The following is a 24,268-nucleotide window of genomic DNA, read 5'->3' on the forward strand; positions in this document are numbered from 1 at the left end:
ATCTCTGGTGTAAAAGCCTGCCTGGATGCAACTGGGCTTTCGCCCTGGCCTATCAGTAATTGGGGAAGGTGCACTCTGAGGGAAGGTAAAGTCCCAGGGACTTTCCACAGGGACTGGGAAAGGGCTCCAGGAGGCCAAGGGTAGTCTTGCAAAGAAGAGCTGCGGGCACTGGCTGTTGGGAGAGAAAGCATGGGGAGGAGGCCAGAGGGCAGCCACACACACACACACACACACACACACACACACACACACGCGCGCGCGCGCTGTGGATGGGGGGGGAATGTGGAGGATGGGGGGAAATGTGGAGCACTGACAAATCCCTACTGTAGAGGGATGCATCAGAGTCTCCATGTGGGGGAAGGTGAGGAGGCTGACCTGTTGTTCCTCACCCTGCCCCCACCCAGTCTTGCCCCACTTCAAGAAGTGCTGTCCTTGGGACACCTGGATGGCTCAGTTTGTTAAGCAACTGCCTTCGGCTCAGGTCATGATCTTGGAGTCTCAGGATCGAGTCCTGCATCGGGCTCCCAGCTCCACCCGGACTCTGCTTCTCCCCCTGGCCTTCTCCCCCTCTCTTTCTCTCTCTCTCTCTCAAGTAAATAAATAAAATCTTAAAAAAAAAGAAAGAAAGAAAGAAAGAAATGCTGTTCTTGAAGTCATTGGAAGTCAGGTCATATGCCGATAGTGAGGAGGACATGGGTGTGTTACAGTGGTCTGAGGAGAGAGGAAGTACACCAGAGAGTCAACTAAAGATAAACAGCAGTAATGTCCTGGGAACCGAGTGTCAAGCTGAAGGCAGCCATTACTGATTATGGAAAGCACATTGGATGGTAGCTTTGTGACAGGAGGTAAGTGCTGCTTGTGGGTTATATTTCTGAACCGTCACTGCCCGCTCTCAGGAGCCCACACCCTTAACTACTCCTTAAATGTCCCTGATGGCAGAAAAGGCAGAGAGGCTTTCCCAATGCCAAGAGCCTTTCTCAAACTTTTTTAGATGAGTATTTTCCAAATCTGAGTTTACATAATAAGAAATGTAGGCAGTATTTTGACACGGAGGTGGCTGTGAGAGTGGGAGCAGAGGATGGGACAGATTTTAACTGTTCCACTATCCATTGGTGCTTCATCCAGGTTATCCTAAATAAATTTATAACATATATTTTTTAAAATGTGTTTAATATATGAACATCATTTCAACCATCCCATATAAACATCAGTATAAGAAGAAAGTCTTGTGCTTTTTATGCAAGACTGGTGTCCCAGCCACGGAACCCTGCCCAACCCCTTGCAATTGCGTCCCCGTTTCCTAAAACCTCCCACCTCTAACAGTGCTGCCTGAAAGCCGGTAACTGTTGGACTCTTGCTTTGACTCTTCTGGTTTCAGCGGTGGGAGGTGGAAATACCCTCTGACATTTCATAAAGCGTTAGTTCTGAGGTCGTTATGACAATGGGGTATGGCAGGTCAAAGCAAGTCAGAGCCTCACCCGGGGGCTACAGCTCAGAACCGACCCTGCCTCTCCTCAGAGCACAGCTCTCCACCCACGGCTGGACTCCAGTTTTAAACAGCGGCGAGTTTCTACCCGGGTTCTGCTCAGCCTTTGAGACAAATCCCATTCGGAAACCCCACATCCCCAAGGCAGCCCAGCTCCTCACCCCCGCCGTTGTTCACGCCCACAGAACCTAATCTATCTGTTTTAAACGAGTTCCACTCGGACCCTGAGCCTCCACCCACTTCAGCCTAATGGGATTTTTGGCTACTATGCAAATCGACCGGGCGAACGCTTATTTATTCATTCAAAAGACAAACTAGGAGGTGGAATGTACCGAACTAATTTGATTAATTCGATAATGTGCCAACATTGTGTTGCGCGTCACGGTTGAGTGGGAAAAAGATAATTTGTGTACATCAACAGATCGTGTCATTTTCCTTCTTGAAATAGTCCAGTTGCTACCCATATTAGAATAAAAGGCAGACAACAGACACCTGGAAAAGCCTCGTTCGCAATTACAGTTACTTTGATTTGTCTTTAGTTATGACTTATTGTAAAGTTACACAAAAATGCAAAGGTGATGTGATTGGTGAGTTTATGTCTCTTTTACGATGTTACTTGTTCGGCAAACACCTAGAGGCCAAGCCGCCGTGACAGATGCAATTACTAATTCTCCCGCACCCCACCCGGCACCGGAGGTCTTTCCATCTAGCTTAGCTTCTGCACAAACTTCGCGAGAACAGAGCCGCCCCTTTGGCCCCACCCCCAGCCTGCTCTACCCCACCCACTTCTTGCCCGGCGATCTCCTGACGTCATAGGCGCGCGCGAGCGCTGGAACGGCTGTACCGAGGGTGGAAATGTTCGCGGCGGAAGTGGTAGCTGCGCAAGTTGTGGGTGGAATGACTGCGGGCCGGCTCCTTCGAAGGCTGTTGCGAGCACCTTCCAGCTCCATGGCTCGGAGCGCAGTCCGTGGCGTGTGCCCCTCCAGGGGCTTGCACGCGGAGTGCGGGCCTCGAAGGCTCTCCATCGAAGGAAATATTGGTAAGGGCCGGAAAGTGGCTGCTAGTCTGAGAAGCTGAGCAAGGGAGCTGGGCCCGGACCCCCCTTCCCTGCAGTCTGATGCCACGGGGCCTTTCGCCTCCTAGAGAGGGCTTTGCTTCTTTGATTTTTAGGGTCAGGCCTCAGTACTCTTCCACAGCCACGAAGTCTGTAGATAGGACAAGAGTTCTACCAGCTTGTTCTGATCGAAATGGATGCGACAAGGAGCAGGGTGTAATTTCTTTGTTCGCCTAAGATAGGGTTACCAGATTTAGTGGGGGGTGGGGTGCTCATTTAAAATAGGATTTCAGATAACGAATACTGTTTTAGTGTGTGTCCTACGCAGTACTGGGGACATACACTAGAAAAAGAAATTATTATTTACAGTTAAAATTTAACTGGTGTCCTGTATTTTCTCTGGTAGACCTACCCTAAGAGTTCCTAAAATTCTTTCAGTACCACTTACACTAATTTTACCGTGTCTCTCTTCTAGTCCCATATAATTTCTTAACGTTTTTCTTAGAAGAAAGTCACTTTTTAAACTTAAAACATGTAGAGACCCAGTATCTTAAATAAAAAGTAATCATACAACGAGATGAAAGCCAAACACTTCAGTTCACTGTTACTAAATTCTGACTTGATGCTTCTACTAGCTAAGGTGCTGAGCCCTAAAAAGGTTAGCAGGTGTTGAGTATTGAAGACATTCTAGCAGCAAATTGAGAATTTCTCATTTTATTCATTCAACAAATAACCGTTTGAGCAACTTCTGTATGCCGGTACTGTTCTTGGCCCTGAGGATACAGCACCAAACAGAACAAATTAAAAAAATCTCTGCTCTCACGGGACTCTAGTAGCGATAAATAATAAACAATATAAAATAAGTAAACAGTGTATTAGGTAGTAATGAATGTGATGGAGAAAACTCAAGGATGAGCGATTGAGGGAGATGGCAGTTATAAATACGGTAGTCATGACAGGCCTCACTAAGAGGGTGACATTGGAACAAAAACCAGAAGAAAATGAGGTAATGAAACCATGTAGGTAACCAGGAGAAGAATCTCCAAGGCAGAGGAAAGACCGAGTGCAAAAGGCCATAAGGTGGACAGTGTGTTCAGGGAACAGGAGGAAAACTATTGTGGCTGGAGCAGAGTGAGCAAGGGGGAGAATGGAAGGACGAGAGGTGAGAAGGTAGGGAATAGCTTAATTGTCTAGGCCTTTAGTCCATGGTGGATTTAAATAATGGAAAGGTGACTGTGGCTGATATGTTGAAAGTCGAAAGTGTCAGGAGGTTACTGCAATGATGAGTTGCCATGAATTGGAGCAGGGTGGTAACAGTACTGCAAAGAGGCAATTGGATTCCAGTTATATTTTAAGGCAGGGCAGACTGGATTTGGTGTCAGATGTGTGGAATGTGAGATAAAGACAAATCATTTTGGCCTGAACAACTTGAAGAATGGGAGTTCCAAATTTTCTTAAATGGAGAAGCATGGGAAGAACAGACTGGGGGCGGGCGATGGTTGCAGGGGTCTATCTTTAGGCATATTAGGTTTTGATGTGCTTATTAGATATCTAAGTGGACATGTTGAAGAGAGAGTTGGATGTTTAAGTCTGGAGTTCAGAGTCTCCCTGCATTGTAGGTATAAATCTAGATAGTATTTGAAGCCAGGAGACCTTGTGTGTTGATGAAAAGGACTAAGCTATGGGGCACCCAAATGTTCAAGAAGTTGGGGAAGGAACCAGGCAAAAGAGACTGAGAAGGAATGATTACGGAGGTCAGAGCAAATCCAAAAGAGAATGATATCTCGGAAGCCAAATGAAGAAGGTGTTCAGGGGGTGGGAATGTTCAACTGTGTAATGCTGTTTAAGTAACAGAGCTTTTTGGTGAACTTGAGAAGAACAGTTTTTAGGGCCAGTAAGGATGAACGTCTGATCAGCACAGGGTCAGGGAAAATGGGAGGTGAGGAACTGGAGATAGTGGATTAAGACAACTGGAAGTTTTCCTAGAAGGGGGAGGTATGGAGTGGTAGCTGAAATGGGGAGAGTTTTGGGGGTTTCAGATTTTTCTTTTTGTAAGAGGAATTAGGTCATGTTTGTAAGCTGGTGGAAATGGTCTAGTGGGTGGGGAATTGGTGAAGCAGGAGATAAGATATAATTACTGGAGTGATTTTAGTAAGCAGGAAGGAGTGGAATCTATTGCTGAAGCGGAGAGAGGTTAGCTTAAGTTAGGAGCGCTCTCTCTCCCTAGTAACTGTGAATGGCAACAGAAATGAGTATGACTTGAGTAGGCGTGGTGGGAACTTGGGGAAGGTCTTTTGGCTGTTTTCTCAGCGAATTAGGATGAAGGCTCAACTAAGCAACATGAGTGTGAAGAGAGAGAAAAGACATGAATTAGTCTAGTGAGTGAGCAAGAGAAATGTAGAGCTGCCAGTTAGCATCAAGGACCCACTTGGACTTAGTGGTCATGAATTTAAAGTGAGAATAATCACCACATCTGTTTTTTGTGTTTCTCCAGCCAAATCAGAAATATCAAAAAGACTGAGAAGGGAGGGTCCTGCTCCCTGCCTCATGGTGTTAAAGATGTCCGTTAGGAAACATGCCTCTAAAGGAAGCTCTGTTCTCAGAGAGCAGAGAAGTACCAAAGTACTTCACACAATAAGTACTTGGACAGACCATCAGGCAAAGTTTGAGCTCCCTCTCCCAATTTTCCTGACCTTTGCTCTTAGCCTTTCTAGATGGGTCTACTTCTTCCTTGCTTTCACTCGGATCAGGACTTACTGAGTACCAGCTATGAAGGTAGACTCCCATGTGGTACAGTTCCTGTCCTTTAAGGAACTCACAGCCAGGTGGGGGACTTCTCAACATAACTCCTGTACCATGTGATGAGTGCCATGATTGTTTGGGCATGGGAACTCAGAATCCCTGGGGTAGGAATTCCCAAGAGGGAGATGAGGCAGGAATGCTCCAGGTACAGGAAGTCACATTTGCCAAGGCAAAGCCTGAAGAGACATGCAGTTTTAAGAACAGCAGTGTGCCTGGAGGGCAGGGCGAGAGGCCGGAAGGGTAGACTTGCCAGATGCTGAATAGCCTCTGCAGCAGGCTATGCTAGGAGTTTGTTGTGTAGGTTGTGAGAGGCTACTGAAGACTTGAGGCTGGCGTGTGCCATGGTCAGATTCATTTTAAAAAAGAAATTGGCCAGAGGGGATGAACAGAAAGCATGCACTTGCTTTTTAAGTCTTGTTTGCTGCAGTACCCATAGTGCTGTGCATCCATCATGAGGAGTGAATGAGAAGGAATAGAATTTGGAGTAGACAGACTAGTTTCGTGGCTGTCGTCGTAGTAGTTGAGAGTGTGGGAAGATGCAGGCCTGGACAGAGGGAATGGAAGGACAGAGAAGAATGGCATTTTGAGAGGGATTTTGGAAGTGGGATTGACAGGACTAGGTGGCCACTTGGAGGTGAGGGATAGAGGCATAGAGGATGACAGTGAGATTGTAGTTTGGACATGGAAAACTGAGGATGGAAATAAAGGAAGAAGTCTGGGGAGGTAAGACATACAGAGATAGATGTTCAGAGGTAGATTAGGACATGTGCCTGAGATTGAGAGATGGGACCAAGATTTCAGATATGGAAGTTGTGGATTGTGGGGGTGGTTGTTGGAGCCTTGGAAGTATGTGCACTTGCCCAAGGGAAATGTGACTAATGGCAAGTGGACTGGGGGCCCTTAAGCTGGCTGTTTCTCGTTTTACCTCCTACTGCTGTCCGTCACCCCACACACGGTGATGACTGTCCTCAGGCAGAATTAGTCACTGCCTCCTCTGTGTGCGCTCATAACATTTTGTTCCCACAGCAGCTGCAGCGCTTGAGTTCTGTGGGGATTGTTTGCACACTCAACACCTTCCCCAGGTTGGCCACTTGGGTCTTGCTCATCTTTGCATCACCAGCACCTAAGCTCCTGCCTGACCCATGGTATTCTTTCCGTGTTTGCCAGATGCCTGACTCCTGTGCTGATACCGTGTGGAAGTTAGTCACTGGTACCCACGGAGCGAATATTTTAAACTGCTTTACAATCAAGTCAGGAGTGATCTTGTTCTCTAATCACAGGTGGTGTCCCCAAACAAAGCAGTACCCCTCCAGGACACCTGAACATGGGAAGGTAAACCCCTGTCCTGACTGAAGTTAGATATGTCTAGAGGGGCTTTTCTTGTAGTCCTGCTGCCCCGAGTCCTGTTGATCTGATCCTCTGAGTGAGACCACAACACGGAAGGAAAATGGGTCTGTGAAGTAGCACCCAGTGGCACCCAGTATGAGTTAGGAAACCATATGCCAAGTGTGATTGAAAATCAAAAGTTTGGTGCCCAGAATCCCTTAAGATCTAAGAACTAAAACACTTAGTCCATCTTCTAAGTGTATTCATGGCTACAATGAGTATTATTGCCTCCCCAGACCAGTTACTTTATAATTATAGACCTCAGGCGAAGAAAGGATTGCTGTATGAGATACTGGCAGTGAGTCATCTCAGACCATTCTCACTTTGATTTTCAAAGACGCAACCGAAAAAGAAGAACTTTGTCACTGTTACAGTCTAGAGACTTGTACATAAAACAGAGGAAAGAGCTTTTCTAATAGCATGTTCCGTATGTTCTAATGTCACTAATGTGCATCTATTGCTTTTATTGCGTATAAACAATTGGGCAAAGAATTTGAGGGAAAAAAAGGCCTATTCTAAACATTGTATATTGGAGTCTTTGTTTCCGTGATTTCACCTCATTCCATCCATCTCCATTCCTGCTATCTGGTTAGATACGTAGGATGCAAAGGGAACAAGTCAGTGTGCGTCTTCAGAAAGCAAGTGGAGAGAGTGACAGGTCACAAGTTATTATAAAGTAATACCTTGGTAAAGTCAGAGCAGGCAGTGGTTCGCTCTGCCTCCCGGGTGAAGTGGAGCTGGAGAGAGTTCCAGAAGGCTTCACTGAGAAGGTGACAGTGAAAGGATGAATCACGCGGTGGGCAGAGTGGGGGTGGGGAGGGGTTCCAGGTCAGTGGGGGTCTCGTGCTGAACAAGAGGGGTTTGGACTGTATACTGTTGTTAAGCATAGTTCCCATGGGAAAGACAGTAAGAGGAATCAGAGCAAAAAGGGTATTAATTATCTTTTTAAGCCTGTGGAGTGATTTTTGTTAAGTTTGCCCAGAATACTTTTGGGCTCAGAGCCTTTCTGATCCTGGGTACTTTGTTTCGCAGGTGGAGTATAAGCTCTTTGAAGGTAGGGTCTCAGCCTAGTTCATCACTGTGGTTACAGTACCTAGTCGGTGAGTGAGTGAGTGAGTGGATGGATACAGCATCAAATGTAGTGCCTGAAATACAGGCTTTAAATGTTCTTTGGAAGACTTTTTTTTTTTTTTTTTAAGATTTTATTTATTTATTTGTTAGAGAGAGAGAGAGAGCATGAGCACAGGCAGACAGAGTGGCAGGCAGAGGCAGAGGGAGAAGCAGGCTCCCCGCTGAGCAAGGAGCCCGATGTGGGACTCGATCCCAGGACGCTGGGATCATGACCTGAGCCAAAGGCAGCCGCTTAACCAACTGAGCCACCCAGGTGTCCCTGGAAGACTTTTTTTAAGATAGTTGTATATTTACTGCCTTAGTTTGCTTTTTGGTACAAGGTTTCAGAATTGGATTTTTGCCCGTGTTTTAAATTTTGTTCAGGAGAGGAACATGCCCGGGGGTATGTTTGAGAGGCTCCCTCAAAATACAGCTGTATTACATTGAAAGTAATACATTCTTGTGGGTGTTCCATCAGATACTATCTAATTGCTAGATTTTAGCAGAATGTAGCAATTGCAGGTATCATCGTTTGTAGAAGAATTTGTGGAGGGAAAACAGATCATGACTTAGGAAAGGATGGAAATTAGCAACAGAATTCTTTGATGCAGCTTGTGGAATGACAGTCCTGGTACTAATAAAAATCAACATGTTGAACTAATATACCCTAGGAAAGTACCTCCTACCCTTTTCCCAGTCATGGCACACATAATAAAGTTCAGTAATAGCTAAGGTCTGAAAGGAAGGTTTGATTCTGAGATCTGATACCTCCCAGATCTCATGATATTAAAAAGTATATTGGGGCACCTGGGTGGCTCAGTGGGTTAAAGCCTCTGCCTTCAGCTCAGGTCATGATCCCAGGGTCCTGTGATCGAGCCCCACATCGGGCTCTCTGCTCGGCAGGGAGCCTGCTTCCTCCTCTGTCTCTCTCTGCCTGCCTCTCTGTCTACTTGTGATCTCTGTCAAATAAATAAATAAAATCTTTAAAAAAAAAAAAGTATATTGAGAGATAACAGTGAACCTGGGATCTAACTAAATGGTGATAATGATATCATAAGAGGCTGGTGTTTTGCAGAGAAACCAGACAAAGGGAGGGCTTTGTTTTGTTTGCCCAGTGTTGTATAAAGAGGAGTGGCTTTCGGTGGACATGAGTGTTCTGCTCCCTAGGAGGAAGCCAATGTAGCAGGAAAGAAGCAGACACCACTCTTAGGAAGCCCCTGGGAACACTTTAAAACATATGTCTTAAAAAACAGAACAGGGTCATGCCTGGGTGGCTCAGTCAGTTAAGCATCTGCCTTCAGCTTGGGTCATGAAACCAGGTTCCTGGGATCGAGCCTCACATCAGGCTCCCTGCTCAGCAGGGAGTCTGCTTCTCCCTCTCCCTTTTGCCACTCCCCCCCCCCCGCTTGTGCTCTCTCTCTGTCAAATAAATAAATAAAATCGTCAAAAACAAAACAAAAAAAAACAGGCGCCTGAGTGGCTCAGATAGTTAAGTGTCTGACTCTTGATTTTGGCTCAGGTCATGATTTCAGGGTTGTTAGACTGAGCCCTGTATTGGGCTCCACATTCAGTGGGGAGTCAGCTTGAGATTCTCTCTCTCCCTCTCCCTCTGCTCCTCCCCCCTTCAAATAAATAGATAAATAAATCTTAAAAAAAAAACACAACAACAGTCAAAACTCAAGCAGGAAGAAAAAACTTCTGCTTAGGTATTATAGCACTAAAAAACGTTATGCCGCGTGTGGTTTTAATATGAATATATAACTTTGAATTATCTTTTAAAATTATTCCATATTTGTGGCTGGTGCCTGGCACAGCTGAGTTCCTTTGGAACAGCTTAAGAAATACTGCCCTATGGCAAATGACCCAGGCTCTCTGAGCTCTTAGGACCTGCCACCATCATTTACTGTCATTCTTTGCTGAAACCGGCTTCTGATTACTAAACCGGCTTTCCAGAAGCTTTTGAATGGGCAATGGGGAGCAGGGTAGGAGTATTGCCCTGGTGTAATTGTTCCAGTAATTAGAACTGTGTATTTCCCATTACATCAAATTTGTTGGCATTCCGGGTTTTGTGTGTTTAAAAGGTGGGAGTTGGTTTCTCAGAGTCCTGACTGCCCTTAGATGAACTAATAGTGTCTGATCTCAGAGGTGAAGCTGGCACTCCCTAACCCTCAGGGCCCTTCTTTTTCGATCTGCAGTAGTTTCTTAGATTGTTTTTAACTTTTAAAAAATGTAATTCTAACAGTCATTCAATCTCAGCAATCTCAATTGCCTTAATCTTTCCCTATTAATTAAAATAACATTTTAGGGGCGCCTGGGTGGCTCATTCTTTAAGCGTCTGCCTTCGGCTTGGGTCATGATCCCAGGGTGCTGGGGTCAAGCCCCACATCGGGCTCCCTGCTCAGTGGGAAGCCTGCTTCTCCCTCTCCCGCTCCTCCTGCTTGTTCCCTCTCTCGCTGTCTCTCTCTCTGTGTCAAATAAATAAAATCTTTAAAAAAACCCAACTTTTTGGCTGGTAGGCAGGGACCATGTTTTAGTTTTAATCGGCAACCTACAATCTAAATTTTGCCTATCTGTGCCAAATATTTTAAAGTAGGGGCTACTCAGATCAGGCAGGCATCTGATAATATATAAACTCAACCAAATTGTAATTCTTGTCAGTCTGTTAGGTTCTTCATGACAAGCCTGTAGGCTTTTATTCGGTAGTCTGGTATGTGGTTTTAGAACCCATATATTTTTTTTTAAAACCACCTCTGTTGATTTTGATCAGATTGCTCTGGATAGCAGCCTCAAATAGAAGTGTGCGTTCTTGAGGCATACTTATAAATGTAGATTCCTAGGTCCCAACGCCAGAGAGTCAGATCCTGTTAAGAAACCAGAATTAAGACCCAAGAAGCAATCAAAACACTTAAAGGCTATAAACATATCATAAGCAGTTAATAGATACTGTTTGATTCAATTGCCCGGTGTGGTGGGAATTCCATGTGTGCTAGAGACATTCTAAACTTCATGGAAGAGGTGGGGCCTTAGGCTTGGTAGGGGGAAGGGATTTAGACACAGGCCAGGAAGAGCAGGGGAAGGCATTTATGCACTGAAGTGTGGGAAGAGCAGAGGCGGGCGGATGTGCAGAGGCACACATGGGCCGGGTGGAGGTGGAACTGAGAGATGAGCATGACTGTACAGAACACAGAGATTCGTGTTTGTTCTTACCCTGTGTTGTTCAGACAGGAGCTGGAGTGCTGTGTAATCAATGGCACCTTATGGATGTGTGGGCTCCTCTGAGACATCCCTTCATTCCTGATCAGTAGCCATGAGTGGCTGATAGAATTGACTTGAAGGGTGCCTTCCTTCCTCCTTTTGGTTCCATTTGGGTTCCTCCTCAGGGTAGAACTTGGCTTGAGAAGATCATCTCTCATAGAAGGGATTGAACTCCAAACATACTCTTGTCATTTTTTTGATTTTTAACAAATATCAGTATCAGAGGGAACTGAAATAGTAGTGTATTAAGTGTTTTATTCAGTCAGGTCATTGTGCTGGGCTCTGGTTCCACCCTGTGTGGCCTAGAGGAGCCCCCGTTCTACCTGGAGAAAGAGAATTACAATTGCAGTGATGAGTTGTTACCCAGGAAGCCAGATTAAGTATAAAGGATGATCAGCTGATCCAGCTCAGAGGCATCGGGTTCTGGAAAAGCTTTATACAGGAAGCACATCTGAGCAGAATCTTGGAGATTGAGTAGGAGTTAACCAGGTGAGGAGAGGAGGTGCTCCAGGAAATGAGAATGCATTGGCAAAATCACATCTGTGGGAAAGAACAAAGCATGATCGGAGTTGTAAAGAGTTTGGTCAGCAAGAGCTCAGGGTGCCTGGAAGAAGCTGAGGCCAGGAAGGTACACGCAGGGGGCAGATCTTGCTGTGTCTCGCAGACCATGCTAAAGGGCTGGATTTTTGTGAAGGCAATAGGGAACTGTCAGAGGGTTTTAAGCAGTGTTATTTTATGTTCACTGTGGCTGGAGTATGAATGACAGATTAAAGAGGGCAAAGCCAGAGTCAGGCAAGAGATGCTTGGAGGTGAGAATGGAGAGAAAAGGACAGATGGGGAAAATTTAGAAGGCAGGTGCAAAAGGACTTGGTGGCTACTTGACATTTGGCAGAGGAGGGAGAAGTTCTGACAGGGAGCGATGCTGCTGCCATCCCCTGAGGTCTGGGTATGGGACGATGTTCAGTCTGCTGGGGACGATGATGACTTCGTTCATGTAGGGAGCAGATTGACTCTGAGGTGTTTGTGGGACATCCAAGTGGAGGTGTCTAGAGAGCCCGTGGATAGTGATCTCGAGGCAGGAAAGTAATGGGCCAGACAATTGGTGTGAACGGGAAGAGATAATTTGTTGTACTAGGTTGGTTTCATCTCCAAAATATTTCTCAAAGCAACCACTACTTTCCACCTCCTCTGCAATCCCTTGGTTCAGGCTGCTATTATCTTTTAATTGGTTTGCCTACTTCTGTGTCAGTCTATTCTTACACAGATGGCAGAGTGATCTTTTAAAAACGAGATGAAATCTTATCATTTCCCTGCTTAACATCCATTGCCACTGACTTCCCATTGCCCTTAGAATAGATTCAAACTTCTTACCATGCTGTGAGGTCGTGCCCGATCTGGCGTGGCCTTCCTCCCTACCCCTACACATGTCTGGAGCCACTCTTCTCCCTCATTTGACTGTGCCTCTTCTAGGCCCAGGCTTTTCTTCAGTCTCATCCTACACCAGGTTCTTTCTCTTTCCTCTGCCTAGATCACCCTTCCCCCACGCCTGTCCTGCTTACCTCCTCACCTTTCAGATCTTACCTCAGACAGCATTTTCTTCAGAGGAACCTTCTCCAGTCTCCTGAGCTGTGTTAGAGCCATCCTGCGTTTTTCTTTCCTAGCACTTATGTTTGTTATTAGTTACTCCGTGAACATATCTCCCATACAAGCTCCGTGAGGGCAGAACCCTTCCTGTGTTTGTTTGCCATCGTACCCCCAGTGCCAGACAGTCCTGAGCCCAGAGTAAGCACTCCAGGAAATACTGGTTAGGTTTGTTGAATGAATGAGGGTCCTAATCTCAATTTTTCTTTGCTGAAAAACTTGGAGTTTTTACGCTGTCACAGAATAGATATGATTCAAGCCTTACGATTTAATTAGCTGATTTCCTCTACTGTGGGTAGTCCTATTACATTTCCAACTGTCATTAAATACCTTGCCTCTGGGAGGTTAGGGCATTACCACTGCAAGGCAGATCTTAAGGGTCTTTTTCCTCCCTTTTTCCCCCGTACTCATTATCGGACTGGTCACCGTGGCCTGCCCCATCCTGAGTAGGACACGGATATAGGGCTGAGGGTTGAAACTGGGAAAACCGGTACTTGTTGCCTTCAGCTGGGCCACCGTGCCCGAGTTTCGTCTCAGCCTTCTGCAGCCCTGATATGGGAAGGGTCCCGACACATGCTGTTTTCATTGCAGCCGTGGGAAAGTCCACCTTTGTGAAGTTACTCACGAAAACTTACCCCGAGTGGCACATAGCTCCAGAGCCTGTAGCGACATGGCAGAGTGTCCAGGCTGCTGGCACCCAAAAAGTAAGTTTTCAGTTGTGGTGGGTAGTTGGCCGGCATGGGTGAATAAACTCATTGTAATAATCTCATTTGCTCAAAGTAGGTGAAACAGTCCAGTTTGAGTCCCTTTTTTTAAAAATCATTTCATTCCAGAAAGCAGACCACATGTGCCAGAGAGGATATGACTTATTTTGAATATGTTTAGTTTTGATTTTTGTGGTTTTTACATGTCTACATAAGTGACTGCCTCTGTTCTTTGTGGTTTCCCAAAGTATGTCCAGCCGTCCTGGCTTTGTCATTCCTACCCTTGAGTGTATTACTGAAGCTGACCCTCAGGATTAAGAGCTAATCATAGTGATTTTTTAACTTATTTATGAAGTGTTAGAAATTGGAAGGGCCATCTTGTCACAGTCTGAGTCAGTGCAGAAATACTAGCTAACACTTATAAAGCATGAACTTTGCCACATGCTGTGCCAAGCGGTGCACATTTCACTTCTGCCCTGTGGCACAGGACCTAGTGTCGGGCCTGCTACTTTGGGAGGAGCCATGGCATTGGTTTCAACACTAGCCATATCCACGTGAGTAGGGAAGGACCAGTCTGGATGTGAACCTTAGGGGTAGCTGCAGGAATTATTTCCCTACGCTCCTCCCGCAGCCTCCAAGAACATTTCACTGAGTAGCTCATTCTGGTTTTTTTTTTTTTTTTTAAAGATTTTATTTATTTATTTGACAGACAGATCACAAGTAGGCAGAGAGGCAGGCAGAGAGAGAGAAGGAAGCAGGCTCCCCGCTGAGCAGAGAGCCTGATGCGGGGCTCGATCCCAGGACCCTGGGATCATGACCTGAGCTGAAGGCAGAGGCTTTAACCCACTGAGCCACCCAGGCGCCCCATCTCATTCTGGTTTTTAACAAAACTCTAATTGTTAGAGAGTTCTTGTACGAGCCACTTTGCATCCCTGTGATGCTGAGTCATTGGTTCAAGTTCTGCTTCTTGAGTTTCTAACTTCTCTACATGACAACCCTTCATATAGTTGAAGGTAATTCATGATTTGTTTGCTCTTTCTCCTCGTGTCTTCTTTCAGATCAAACACCATTTCCCCCCAGACTGGTCCTCATTCTGAAGTCACTTTGTCTAGGCAATAAGCTCCAGTTGGTTAGTTTTGCACTTAGACTAAGAGTGGTGCTCTGAATGGTAGAGAATATCATAGAACTTGTTCTCAGTGGCATTTTTCTGTTATTCCAGCTCAACATTGTGTTACCTCTTTTGGCAGGCACATCATGCTTGTTGTGGACCTATGTTTTTTTAAATTGTCTCTGTGTGTGTATGTATGTGTTTGTGAAGTTAATTTTCCATTTAGAAAATAAATTACATATCTTTCTCTAAGGATGTCACAGGTCACCTGTTGTGGGGATTTGAAAATATGTCCACAAATTGTTTGTTGAACTTTCCTTTAAGAGGTAGACCCTAATTCTGTCCTTGAGTGTGGGCTGGATTTAGCGCCTTGCTTCTGATGAAGAAAATGTAGCAGGAATAACAGTGGGACTTGCTAGGATAGGCCAAAAGAGACATTGTATCTTCTACCTCTTTCTGTCTTGATCACTTTTGGCTCTGGGGATGCTAGCTGCCATGTCATGAAGCATCCTTGTCTGTGAAGAGGCCCATGAAGCAAGAGATTGAGTCCTCCTGCCAACAGCAGTGTGAGTGAGTCTTCTTGGAAGTGGATCTTTTGTCCCCAGTCAAGTCTTCAGATGATTGGCCTCAGCCAACATCCCCACTGCAACTTCGTGAAAAACCCTGAGGCAGAACCAGCCAGCTAAGCTGTGTCCTGATTCCTCATCCATAGAAACTGAGATAATGAACCCAAGCCACCAAACTTGGGTACAATTTGTTATGCAACAGTAGATACCTAATATTCACGTAGTTCCGATATTCAGAGGTAAAGAGTTTAACGTTTTTGTTCTTTTAGATTTCTTTCTACTTAGGAGAAAATATATATATTTACTTACACCTATATGAATATATAAAACATATATACATTTACTTTTTTTAAACAAAAATTGTAATTGTTACCTGCATGGCCTTTGATATATAAGATCTAACTTCCATAGTAATTTTAATGATTGCAGTGTATTGCATAATATGATTCTTTAATTAATATAATCGATATATTTAATTTAATTAATATATAATGTTATATGTTATATGTAGCAATTTCTTCCTGTTAGAAACAGTGTTACAATGATGAATATCCTTGTAGCTACATCTTTTTTCTTGTTAAGAGCTAAATTTTGTGTCCTTTTATATTTTAAGAAAATCTATGGTTGGAATTTTAATGTCCAAAAATTACACATCTTGTTGATTGTTGACACCTGTTGTAGTTTACATAGTTTTCCTTCAGAAAAGGGGTGCCACTTTCCCCGTACTTTTGGCAACACTGGGTATTGCTCTTTTTCATTGTTGCTAACATGAGGGGCAAGAAAGCCGTTATTTTGTTTTACATTTCTTTGATTACCAATGGATTCAACACCTTTTTTATACTTATCAGCCATTTATTAGTATTCTTTAGTGAATTGCCTATTCAGACCTCTTGCTTCTCCCCCCCACCCCCGCAGATCTTCAAATTTTTGTAATGGCTTTATAAAAGCTCATTGTATGTTAAGTATCTTAACTCTTTGTCACATATTGCTGATCCTTTTCCCCAGTTTGTCACTTTTCTTTTATCTCTATATATGATGTATTTTGCAGTATAATACATTTAAGTTTTTATGTAGTCAAATCTGTCTTTTTCTTCATAATTACTGCCTTTGATGTCTTAGAAAGACTCACAATCCAAAATTATAAAAGCATGTGCCTGCATTTCTTTCTCATGCTTTTATGGTTTTATTTTGCTCTTTATGTGACTTTAAAAGTTATAGGAGGCTGATTTTTCCCAAGTCATTATTTTCATTTTGTAGTAGTATTCTTGTTTTATTTTATTCCTGAGTGGTTATTTAATTCTTATTATGGTGACTGGGATCTGTTTTCCCATCATCTTTTTCAAACTGGTTATTATTGTTTTAAAGGAAAACAGTTAATTGTTTAGGAAAGCAGTTAATTGTGTTTGTCTTGTAATTTTTTTTTTTTTTTTGCTTTATTTGCTTGAGGTTTCAGAAAATTATAGTTTTCCCTAAATACTTATCATTTGTAAGAGTTTTCCAATAGCCATACTTCACTTCTATTTTCTTGTTTTCTTTTATTGGATAGAAGTTCCAGAGCAATACTAACTATAATGGCACTGATGGTAGTCAGCCTTAACTTGTTCTATCTTTAATGAAACTACCTCTAATATATCAATATTAAGTTTTGTGATTGTTAGTCGTTTCAATAGATCATGTGGAGGAAGTACCCTTATAATTATTAGGACAGGAACTATTTTCCTCAGGATCAGATATTGAATTTTCATCAAAAGCCTTTTTAGTATCTAGTGAGATAACCACAGGGTTTTTCCTTTTTTAATCTCTTAGTATTAGTAGATTTGATAATGGTGCCATCTGTACATTCTAGAATGAATGAACCCTTTTGATCATGGTACATTAGCCCATTAATTTGCTAATAGATTGTTTGAAATTTTGCATGTATATTTATATATTTAATTGGTATTACTATTTTTTGACAGGTTTTACCTTTGGGGTTATAAAATGAATTGGGAAGTTTTATACTGTTTTAGTGTAGGAATTATTTATTCTTTGAAGGAGGGATAGAAATTTTTTTTTAGATAGTATGGATTCACTGCTCTTTGGGTGGAATAGTAAATGGACAGCTGTTTCTTCCTCAGCTATTCAGGGTTTGCGGGTTTTGTTTTGTTTTTTATCCTCTTGAATCAATTTTGATAACCCTTGTTTTCTTAGAAAATTTCCCTTCTATTGAGATTTTCAAATTTAATAGTATAAAAGTAGTACCTATATTTTTTTATGCTTCAATCCAGAGTGACTGTGTTTTTTGTCTAATGTTACTTGTTTGTGTTAATATTTGGGGAGGGCTAGATTTGATAGATGATTGTCTCTTTTCTTTTTAAAAGACCCAGTTAATGGGTTTTATTAATTTTGTGGAGACTTGCATTCTAATTCATTAATTTTGGACTTTAAATTTACTCATTTCTTTCTAAGAACTTCTGTGTATTTTTAAAGTTAAATGATTAGTTTGTGTACTTTTCTTTTTTTCTTTCCTTAATAATAAAAGCATTTGCAGCTGAAAATTTTCTTCATGGAATAAGCTTTGGCCTTGTCTTGTAGAGTTTGACATATAAGATTTCAGTTTGACGTACAAGAAATACCAAATCTGTAATTGTCGTTTTTGATTTGTTTTGTAGTTTTTTATTTATTCTTTGCCCTAGAATTATTTTTAAAGTATTTTACATTTTCTGGGTAGATTTTGTATAGATTTTTTTACTCAAGTTTATTTTGTTATGGTTAGACAACATGGCTTTTGCAGTTTCTAATTGGGGGAACTTACTGAGGTCTTCTTCATGGCTTATGTATGATTGAATTTTATATATGATCAATTTTGGTAAATGTGCCATGAACTTCTGAGAAGAATATGTACTATCTCTAAGGTATGGAGTTTGATGTGACATATATTATAAATTCTAAGATGCCATTGATTCTAAGACACATAATCAATTTAATAATACTTCTAAGGAATAATTAAAATGTCTGTTAAAGTTTAACTTAAGGGGCATCTGGGTGGCTCAGTCATTGGGCGCCTGCCTTCGGCTCAGGTCATGATCCCAGGGTCCTGGGTTCAAGCCCTGCATCAGGTTCCCTGCTTGGCGGAAAGCCTGCTTCTTCTTCTTCCATTCCCTCTGCTTTTGTTCCCTTTCCAGCTGTGTTTCTCTCTGTCAAATAAATAAAACCTTAAAAAAAAAGTTTAATTTAAACATTGTAAGATGTACATCAATTTCAGATATGTGAAAAATAATAATGACTTAATAATAACAATTTAAAATAAGCTCTCATTTTTGGGGTCTACTTTTTATCTTAAATTCTGAGAAAAGTGTGGTAAGGTTTGTGCTTTTATTTTGTCCATTTCTTCTTGTATTTTTAATTGGCTCTACTCTTACATTTCTATATTTCAGGACTTTATTATTGCATGCAAAAAGGTTTGCAACTCCTTCGTGTAGTCTTTTTTGGTTTATTAGTATTAAAAAAAAACCCTCTTGTAGCATTTAAGGCTTTTTCAAAATAGCATTTTGCCACATCTGCTTTCTTTTTATTTGGATCTGTTTGGTGGATTTTGCTGCCCTTTGTCCTTAAGTAATACACGTCATCTTGTTTTAGGTATTTTTCTCATGGGATTTTTAGTTTTTACCCAATGTTAGGGTTTGCCTTTCCTGGAAATTTTTCTCTTTTATTATAATTATGCTTAACTTATTTCTGTCACCTTATTTTGTGCTTTCATCTCCTTTTTTTCCCCTTTTTGCTATATTTAATATTTTCTTTCATTTTTCTCCCCTTTATTCATATGAGAAACTTACTGTTTTTATCCTAACAGGGGAAACATGTAAATTAAAAATGCACGTGTGTAGACCTATCTTTCAATGTTAATGGAGTGTCTGTTACAGAGAAAAGAAGCCAAAACAGAATTCTGTTACTTTTTTATTACCTTCTTTGCCAGGTATATTGAAATTATCTGAAATTTTGTAGATCCAGAATGTTTTTACTTTGTGAAATTTCTCAACAATAGAAATGTGGCACTCAATTTCACAGCCACATAAGTAATGGTTTCTCAGTTACACCCATACCTACACTTAACTCTGTTCTACTGGTTGATCACTGACCACTGTTTTCCCCTTACCACATCTTCCCATTTCTTAATTTTTTCAGTTGGTTGAAGTATATTTTAGAGAATTTTTTCAAAAAGGGCATGTGGGTGGTATAATTTGAGTGATTACTTGTCTAAAAAAGTCTTCCTTTTGCTCTGGAATGTAAAAGGTAGTTTCTGTTGTAGGGAAGCATTATATAGTTCTGATCTTTTTTTTTTTTTTTAATAATTCATGTGATTTCCCCAGCATTAGGTTTTTGTTTTGTTTTTATGAATTATCAGTATTTTGGCAGGATACGTCCAGTTTGGGTTTCTTGTGTGCACATGTGTGTGTTTATGAAAGCTGTATATGTAATCTTTTCTGGTACTCTGAATTTTTCTGGTGGAAAGTCTCGGGTCTCAGAGATTTTCTTTAATTTTTTTCTTTTGTTTTAGCTTTTCTATCAGATCAAGTCTTTCTTACTATAACTTCTAGTTTTAAACTTTTTCTTGAATACCTAGAGATACTACATGGTTCTGTCAGTGATTCTCAGTGATGATGAAATTTGATGAGAAGGAGACACACCCCTCATGAGTAATGGTCTTCCTGTGCTCATCTCTTGTTGGGGATGGCATTTCCCCTCTCTGTATTGGACTCTTGTCTAATGAGAAGGAAAATTGTTTCCTTAGGTAGCTTTGTCTGAGCTACGGGTACTGTCGAGTTGTGGGTCATTTTAGCTCTTGTTTGGAAAGTTGTTTGATATAAAATTATATTAATTACTGTGAGGTGGAACACAAGTGACATTACATCTTGATATATCTTTCCAGAGGAAAAAAAAGAAAGGCAAAAAATACCCTAGCATGATACTACAGTGTACACTGGATCTCCTCCTTCTAACCTGTATGTCTTCATTTGTGTCATAATTTACTGGGTGGTTTTCCCTCCCTTAGTTTAAGGAACATTTCTTGAGCTGATGTTCTGTATGACATTGACTAATTAGGTTTACTGTAGTATACAGTCTGCTAGTTACTGTCTTCATAGGGTGTTTTGTTTTCGCAGTTGCATTTTTTCTCCTCTAAGAATGTTCTTTTCATATTATTCCTGTTTTTATGACAGCCTGTCCTTATCAATGTAGCAGTCTCTTGAATCTCATTGAGATTTTTCTGTTTTGTTTTGTTTTATTTCTGTCAACAGCTCTGTCTCTTAAGGGGCTGCTTGTCCTGAGCAGATGCATTGGTTTTCTCCCTTTGAATTGCTGAATATTACTATATCCAGTCATTGTCCCTCTCTCTGCTTATGTATTTGAAGGGATGTTTGCATTTGTTCTGTAGCTGAGATGGTTTCTTTCAGAAATTGTGTAGTCCCTGTACAGTTTTTGTTCCAGAACAGTCTCCCTTGGGTAGCCCAGAGGCCACTAGTACATCTGTACACATAGCCCCTCACTCTCTTCACTGGAATTCCATGCAGTCTCTAACCATGCTGCACCCCACGGGCACTCTGCTATCTCTAGTGACGCCATCAGAGACTCACATGGATTCAGATTTGTCCCCCTGCCTCTACTTCCAACTCTTAACCACCAGTTATTTGTGAGACTGCTGGTCTGTGTTTGTGGGTTAGAAGATTGGAAGGGGGGAGAACATGCTGTGATCCATTCTGCTCTCCCTGCGTTGCTCCCAGTGAAGCCTTTCAAAGGGCTGGAATCCTTTTTCAGAATCTGTGGTTGATATTTAGCCAAACGGGACCACTTGTGGTTGTCTAACCTGTTCCCCCTCCTCTATCTTTTTTTCCACCCCAAAGGTGCTCTTAGTCCCCGTTTCATGTGTCATTACTTCCCAGCTTGTCTTTATATGGAGAAGCATTAGAATGAAATTAGAGGAAGCCAGGTTTGAGTCCCTGTTCTGCACTTACTCACCTTGAAACCTTGGACAAGTTACTTAACCTTTCTGAGTGGATTTGACCCTCTCAAGAAAATGAGCATGACAGCAGTGCCCTCTTCATGAAGCTGTTTTGAAGATTAAATGACATAACAGCACAAGTGAACATGGAAAATAAATCTTAGTTTTGTTTTCTCTACCCCTTACAGCCTTGAGCCTGTATAGCGCCTCATCCACGGGGGCCTTCGGTTAATGGAGATGAATGAATTCACTTTTGTGCTGGGTCAGTGGCAGAGTCCAGGGCTCCCAAGTATCTCATGCATGTTCCCACCTACATATGCTGAGGAAGTGGGTCTTCAAATACTTTTCATAACGTCTCCAGAATGGAGGAGGAAGGTTGCGTTTGTTTTAATCCCTTCTGTGTGTGAGAGAGAAAATTCTGTTTGGTTGGTTAGTTGGATTTTCAAATAATCCGTTACTTTCTTATCTGGGTTGAAGTTTTGTAAAGAAGTAGCCACAGATGGAAGTTCAAAAGAGAGGCCACATAGTGTTATAATGGGAAGATTCGATTCCAAGTAGTCTTAGGTGGTTGTCGGTTAGCTCCTGGTCAGACAGACTCCACAAACTGGTCAGTGAATGTGCTAATTGTCTGGTGGTTCTTCCTCTGCTCTTCTCTGGTATGTTGAAGGTGGCATGTCCTCTCCTCTCAAATTCTTGTTTTATCGTGTAGGAAATCTCTTCCTCGATTAAATAGCTTTGACTCAACTGGGAGATAGGATTATATCTTTAGGAGAAGGAAACTTTTGTTATTGCTTCCCTCACTGATTATTAGACCATGGTGGTGGGGAGTAAACACCATGAGGTATATAAACTTTCTAGGAAATTCTCCTCTTTTCTAATTTCCCTCTAGGCCTTCACTGCCCAGAGTCTTGGAAACTTGCTGGATATGATGTACCAGGAGCCAGCTCGATGGTCCTACACATTCCAGACGTTTTCTTTTATGAGCCGCCTGAAAGTACAGCTGGAGCCCTTTCCTGAGAAACTGTTACAGGCCAGGAAGGCGGTACAGATCTTCGAGAGGTCCGTGTACAGTGACAGGTAAGACCCTGAGCCCTTCACTGGTCACAAGCCCCATGCTCAGCACTGCGTGTTTTCCTTTCTTGCTCCCCTGTGGTTATTGATAATTGTACTTTTTCATTGCCCATTTACTTCTGAAGATGCTAAGTTGGTTACCCATTTACTTCCAAATTAGACAAACTAGTTCTACTTCTTAGTGTTCCCATAAATCCTCCCAGAGGGAAAAAAAGAAGGGTACACTCACTTGGAAGTGTCATATAAATTTCTTCTAACATTATCTCAAAACCAAGCAAGATACGTAGAACAAGTCCTGTGGGCTACATATTCCTTCTCTACCCTAAGAGAGAGTTTACTCTTTTTTTTTTTTTTTAAGATTTTATTTATTTGACAGACAGAGATCACAAGTAGGCAGAGAGGCAGGCAGAGAGAAGGAAGCCCTGATGTGGGGCTCAATCCCAGGACCCTGGGATCATGACCTGAGCTGAAGGCAGAGGCTTTAACCCACTGAGCCACCCAGGTGCCCCGAGAGTTTACTCTTTACAAAAGCTAAATATGTGAATTATAAGTAGTTGAGCTATAGATGTGGGTTCTTTTGTTGGGTACACAGTTGTTGGGTACACTACTGCATGTTTTTCTCTCCTGTTTCCCAAGCCATGCCTCTTAGACTAGGAAGATGAATTACATATAACTGTCCTGGTTACCTGGAAACAATTCACCATGGGTTTTTTTGATTTAGCCCTTTAGTGAAGTAGGCATGTGAAAGACCCCTCAGAAAAAGAAATACTTCGTTGAGAAGTTACAAGATCTTAACGTTTTCTTGTAAAGGAAGAGATAAGAATTGATTTTGCTATAGGCAGCTGCACATTCTGGGTATTTTCTTCAGAGGGGGCATTTTTGAGATAGAAAGGACAATTCATTATATATTCTAATTGTGATAGTAATTTAGACCTTTTGCCTTCTTTAAAAAATTCATTCATTCTTTCCTTTGCTCAGCACAGACTTACTAAATCCCCATATGTTCAGGCACTGGGCTAGACCCTGGGGTGCAGCAGTGAGCAAGGCAGACCCAGTCCCTGCCTTTAGGGCCACCATAGTGTAATGGGGACTCTGAGACAGCACACATGCTCACGTGTGTGATGTGTGTCCCAAAGGAGGAACACAAGTTGTTCAGGAGAGTGGATGACTAGGAAGAAGAAATCTAAATCTTTTCTGTTGGAGTTAAACAATAGTGTGTGGTTTTAGAACGGGGACCCTGCTGCTTGGGTTCTGATGCTCCTTCTGTGCGGCGCCTGCCTGGAGACTGCAGTGGTTCCCTCCCCTGGTCCTGTGCACCCCAGAGGTCTTCCCCCCTCCGCCGGTCACCACTAGCTGTGGAGAAATAGAGAGGTGCTCATCCCCAAGAAAGAGGAGGGCCCCTCTTAAAGGGCTTCTTAACAGATACATCATTGCTCTTTGTGGGATTTTAACTTCTAAGTTGCCTGTGAAGAAGCTGAAACTATTTTTCAGAAATTGAGTTACAGACGTCATCTTTCTGTGTTGCCTTCAGCTAGACTATAGATAAACCATCCCAGACTGAGAAAGTTGACTTAGGGAGCCCCTAGGTTAATTGCTTCACAGCCCAGCAAAGAAGTAGGTATAATAGCAAAGATGTCCGACTCCTCTGCGCCTAGTCACTCCTCCAGGCACCTCGTGAGTGCTCCCTGCAGTCGTCACCACAGTGCTGTGAGTCAGGTTCTCCCATCATCTCTTTGTACAGAGGAAGAAATGGCCTGAGGGAGTTTGAGGACTTGCCCACGGCAACCCAGTTTGTGAATTTTGTGGGCCAGGCTCACACTCGGGACTGTGACGCTGCTGCCCATTCTCTTCCTCGCAACACTTGCAGCCTTGTGGTGTATACTTTTCTGGACCATTCGTGTACAAGGATTCTGAATTTCGTTTTCCCAGAAGTGGCCAGTTGCTAAGCGTTGCCTTAGAAACTAGTGTTCATTGTTTAGGATATAAATTGTGTTTTGTATCAAGATGCCTGAGGTTTGAAAGCAGAATTGCCCCTTCTGAAGCAATGGTTTCTTCCTAGCTCTGATTTCCTATTTACCAGATGCTCCTTTAGTTGTGGAAGTAAGCAA

At 42.5% G+C, this 24,268-nt stretch overlaps 1 protein-coding gene across 3 annotated transcripts in view; it reads left to right on the top strand.

Moving 5' to 3' along the window:
* Positions 1–2,326: 2,326 nt before the first annotated feature.
* The window catches only part of LOC111148172 (deoxyguanosine kinase), a 28,799-nt gene continuing 6,857 nt past the window's right edge, over positions 2,327–24,268 (top strand). Inside the window, exons 1-3 of one of the 3 annotated variants that reach the window (XM_022504618.1) lie at positions 2,327–2,525; positions 13,326–13,438; positions 21,979–22,166. In XM_022504618.1, the coding sequence (XP_022360326.1) occupies positions 2,342–2,525; positions 13,326–13,438; positions 21,979–22,166 (485 nt within the window). In that variant the 5' untranslated portion in view covers positions 2,327–2,341. The remainder of the gene's footprint in view (positions 2,526–13,325; positions 13,439–21,978; positions 22,167–24,268) is intronic. The other 2 variants (XM_022504619.1, XM_022504620.1) reach the window with 2 other exon arrangements.

Source organism: Enhydra lutris, unplaced genomic scaffold (assembly GCF_002288905.1).
Source record: "Enhydra lutris kenyoni isolate GAN:26980312 unplaced genomic scaffold, ASM228890v2 scaffoldscaffold18, whole genome shotgun sequence".
Lineage (NCBI taxonomy): Eukaryota > Metazoa > Chordata > Mammalia > Carnivora > Mustelidae > Enhydra > Enhydra lutris.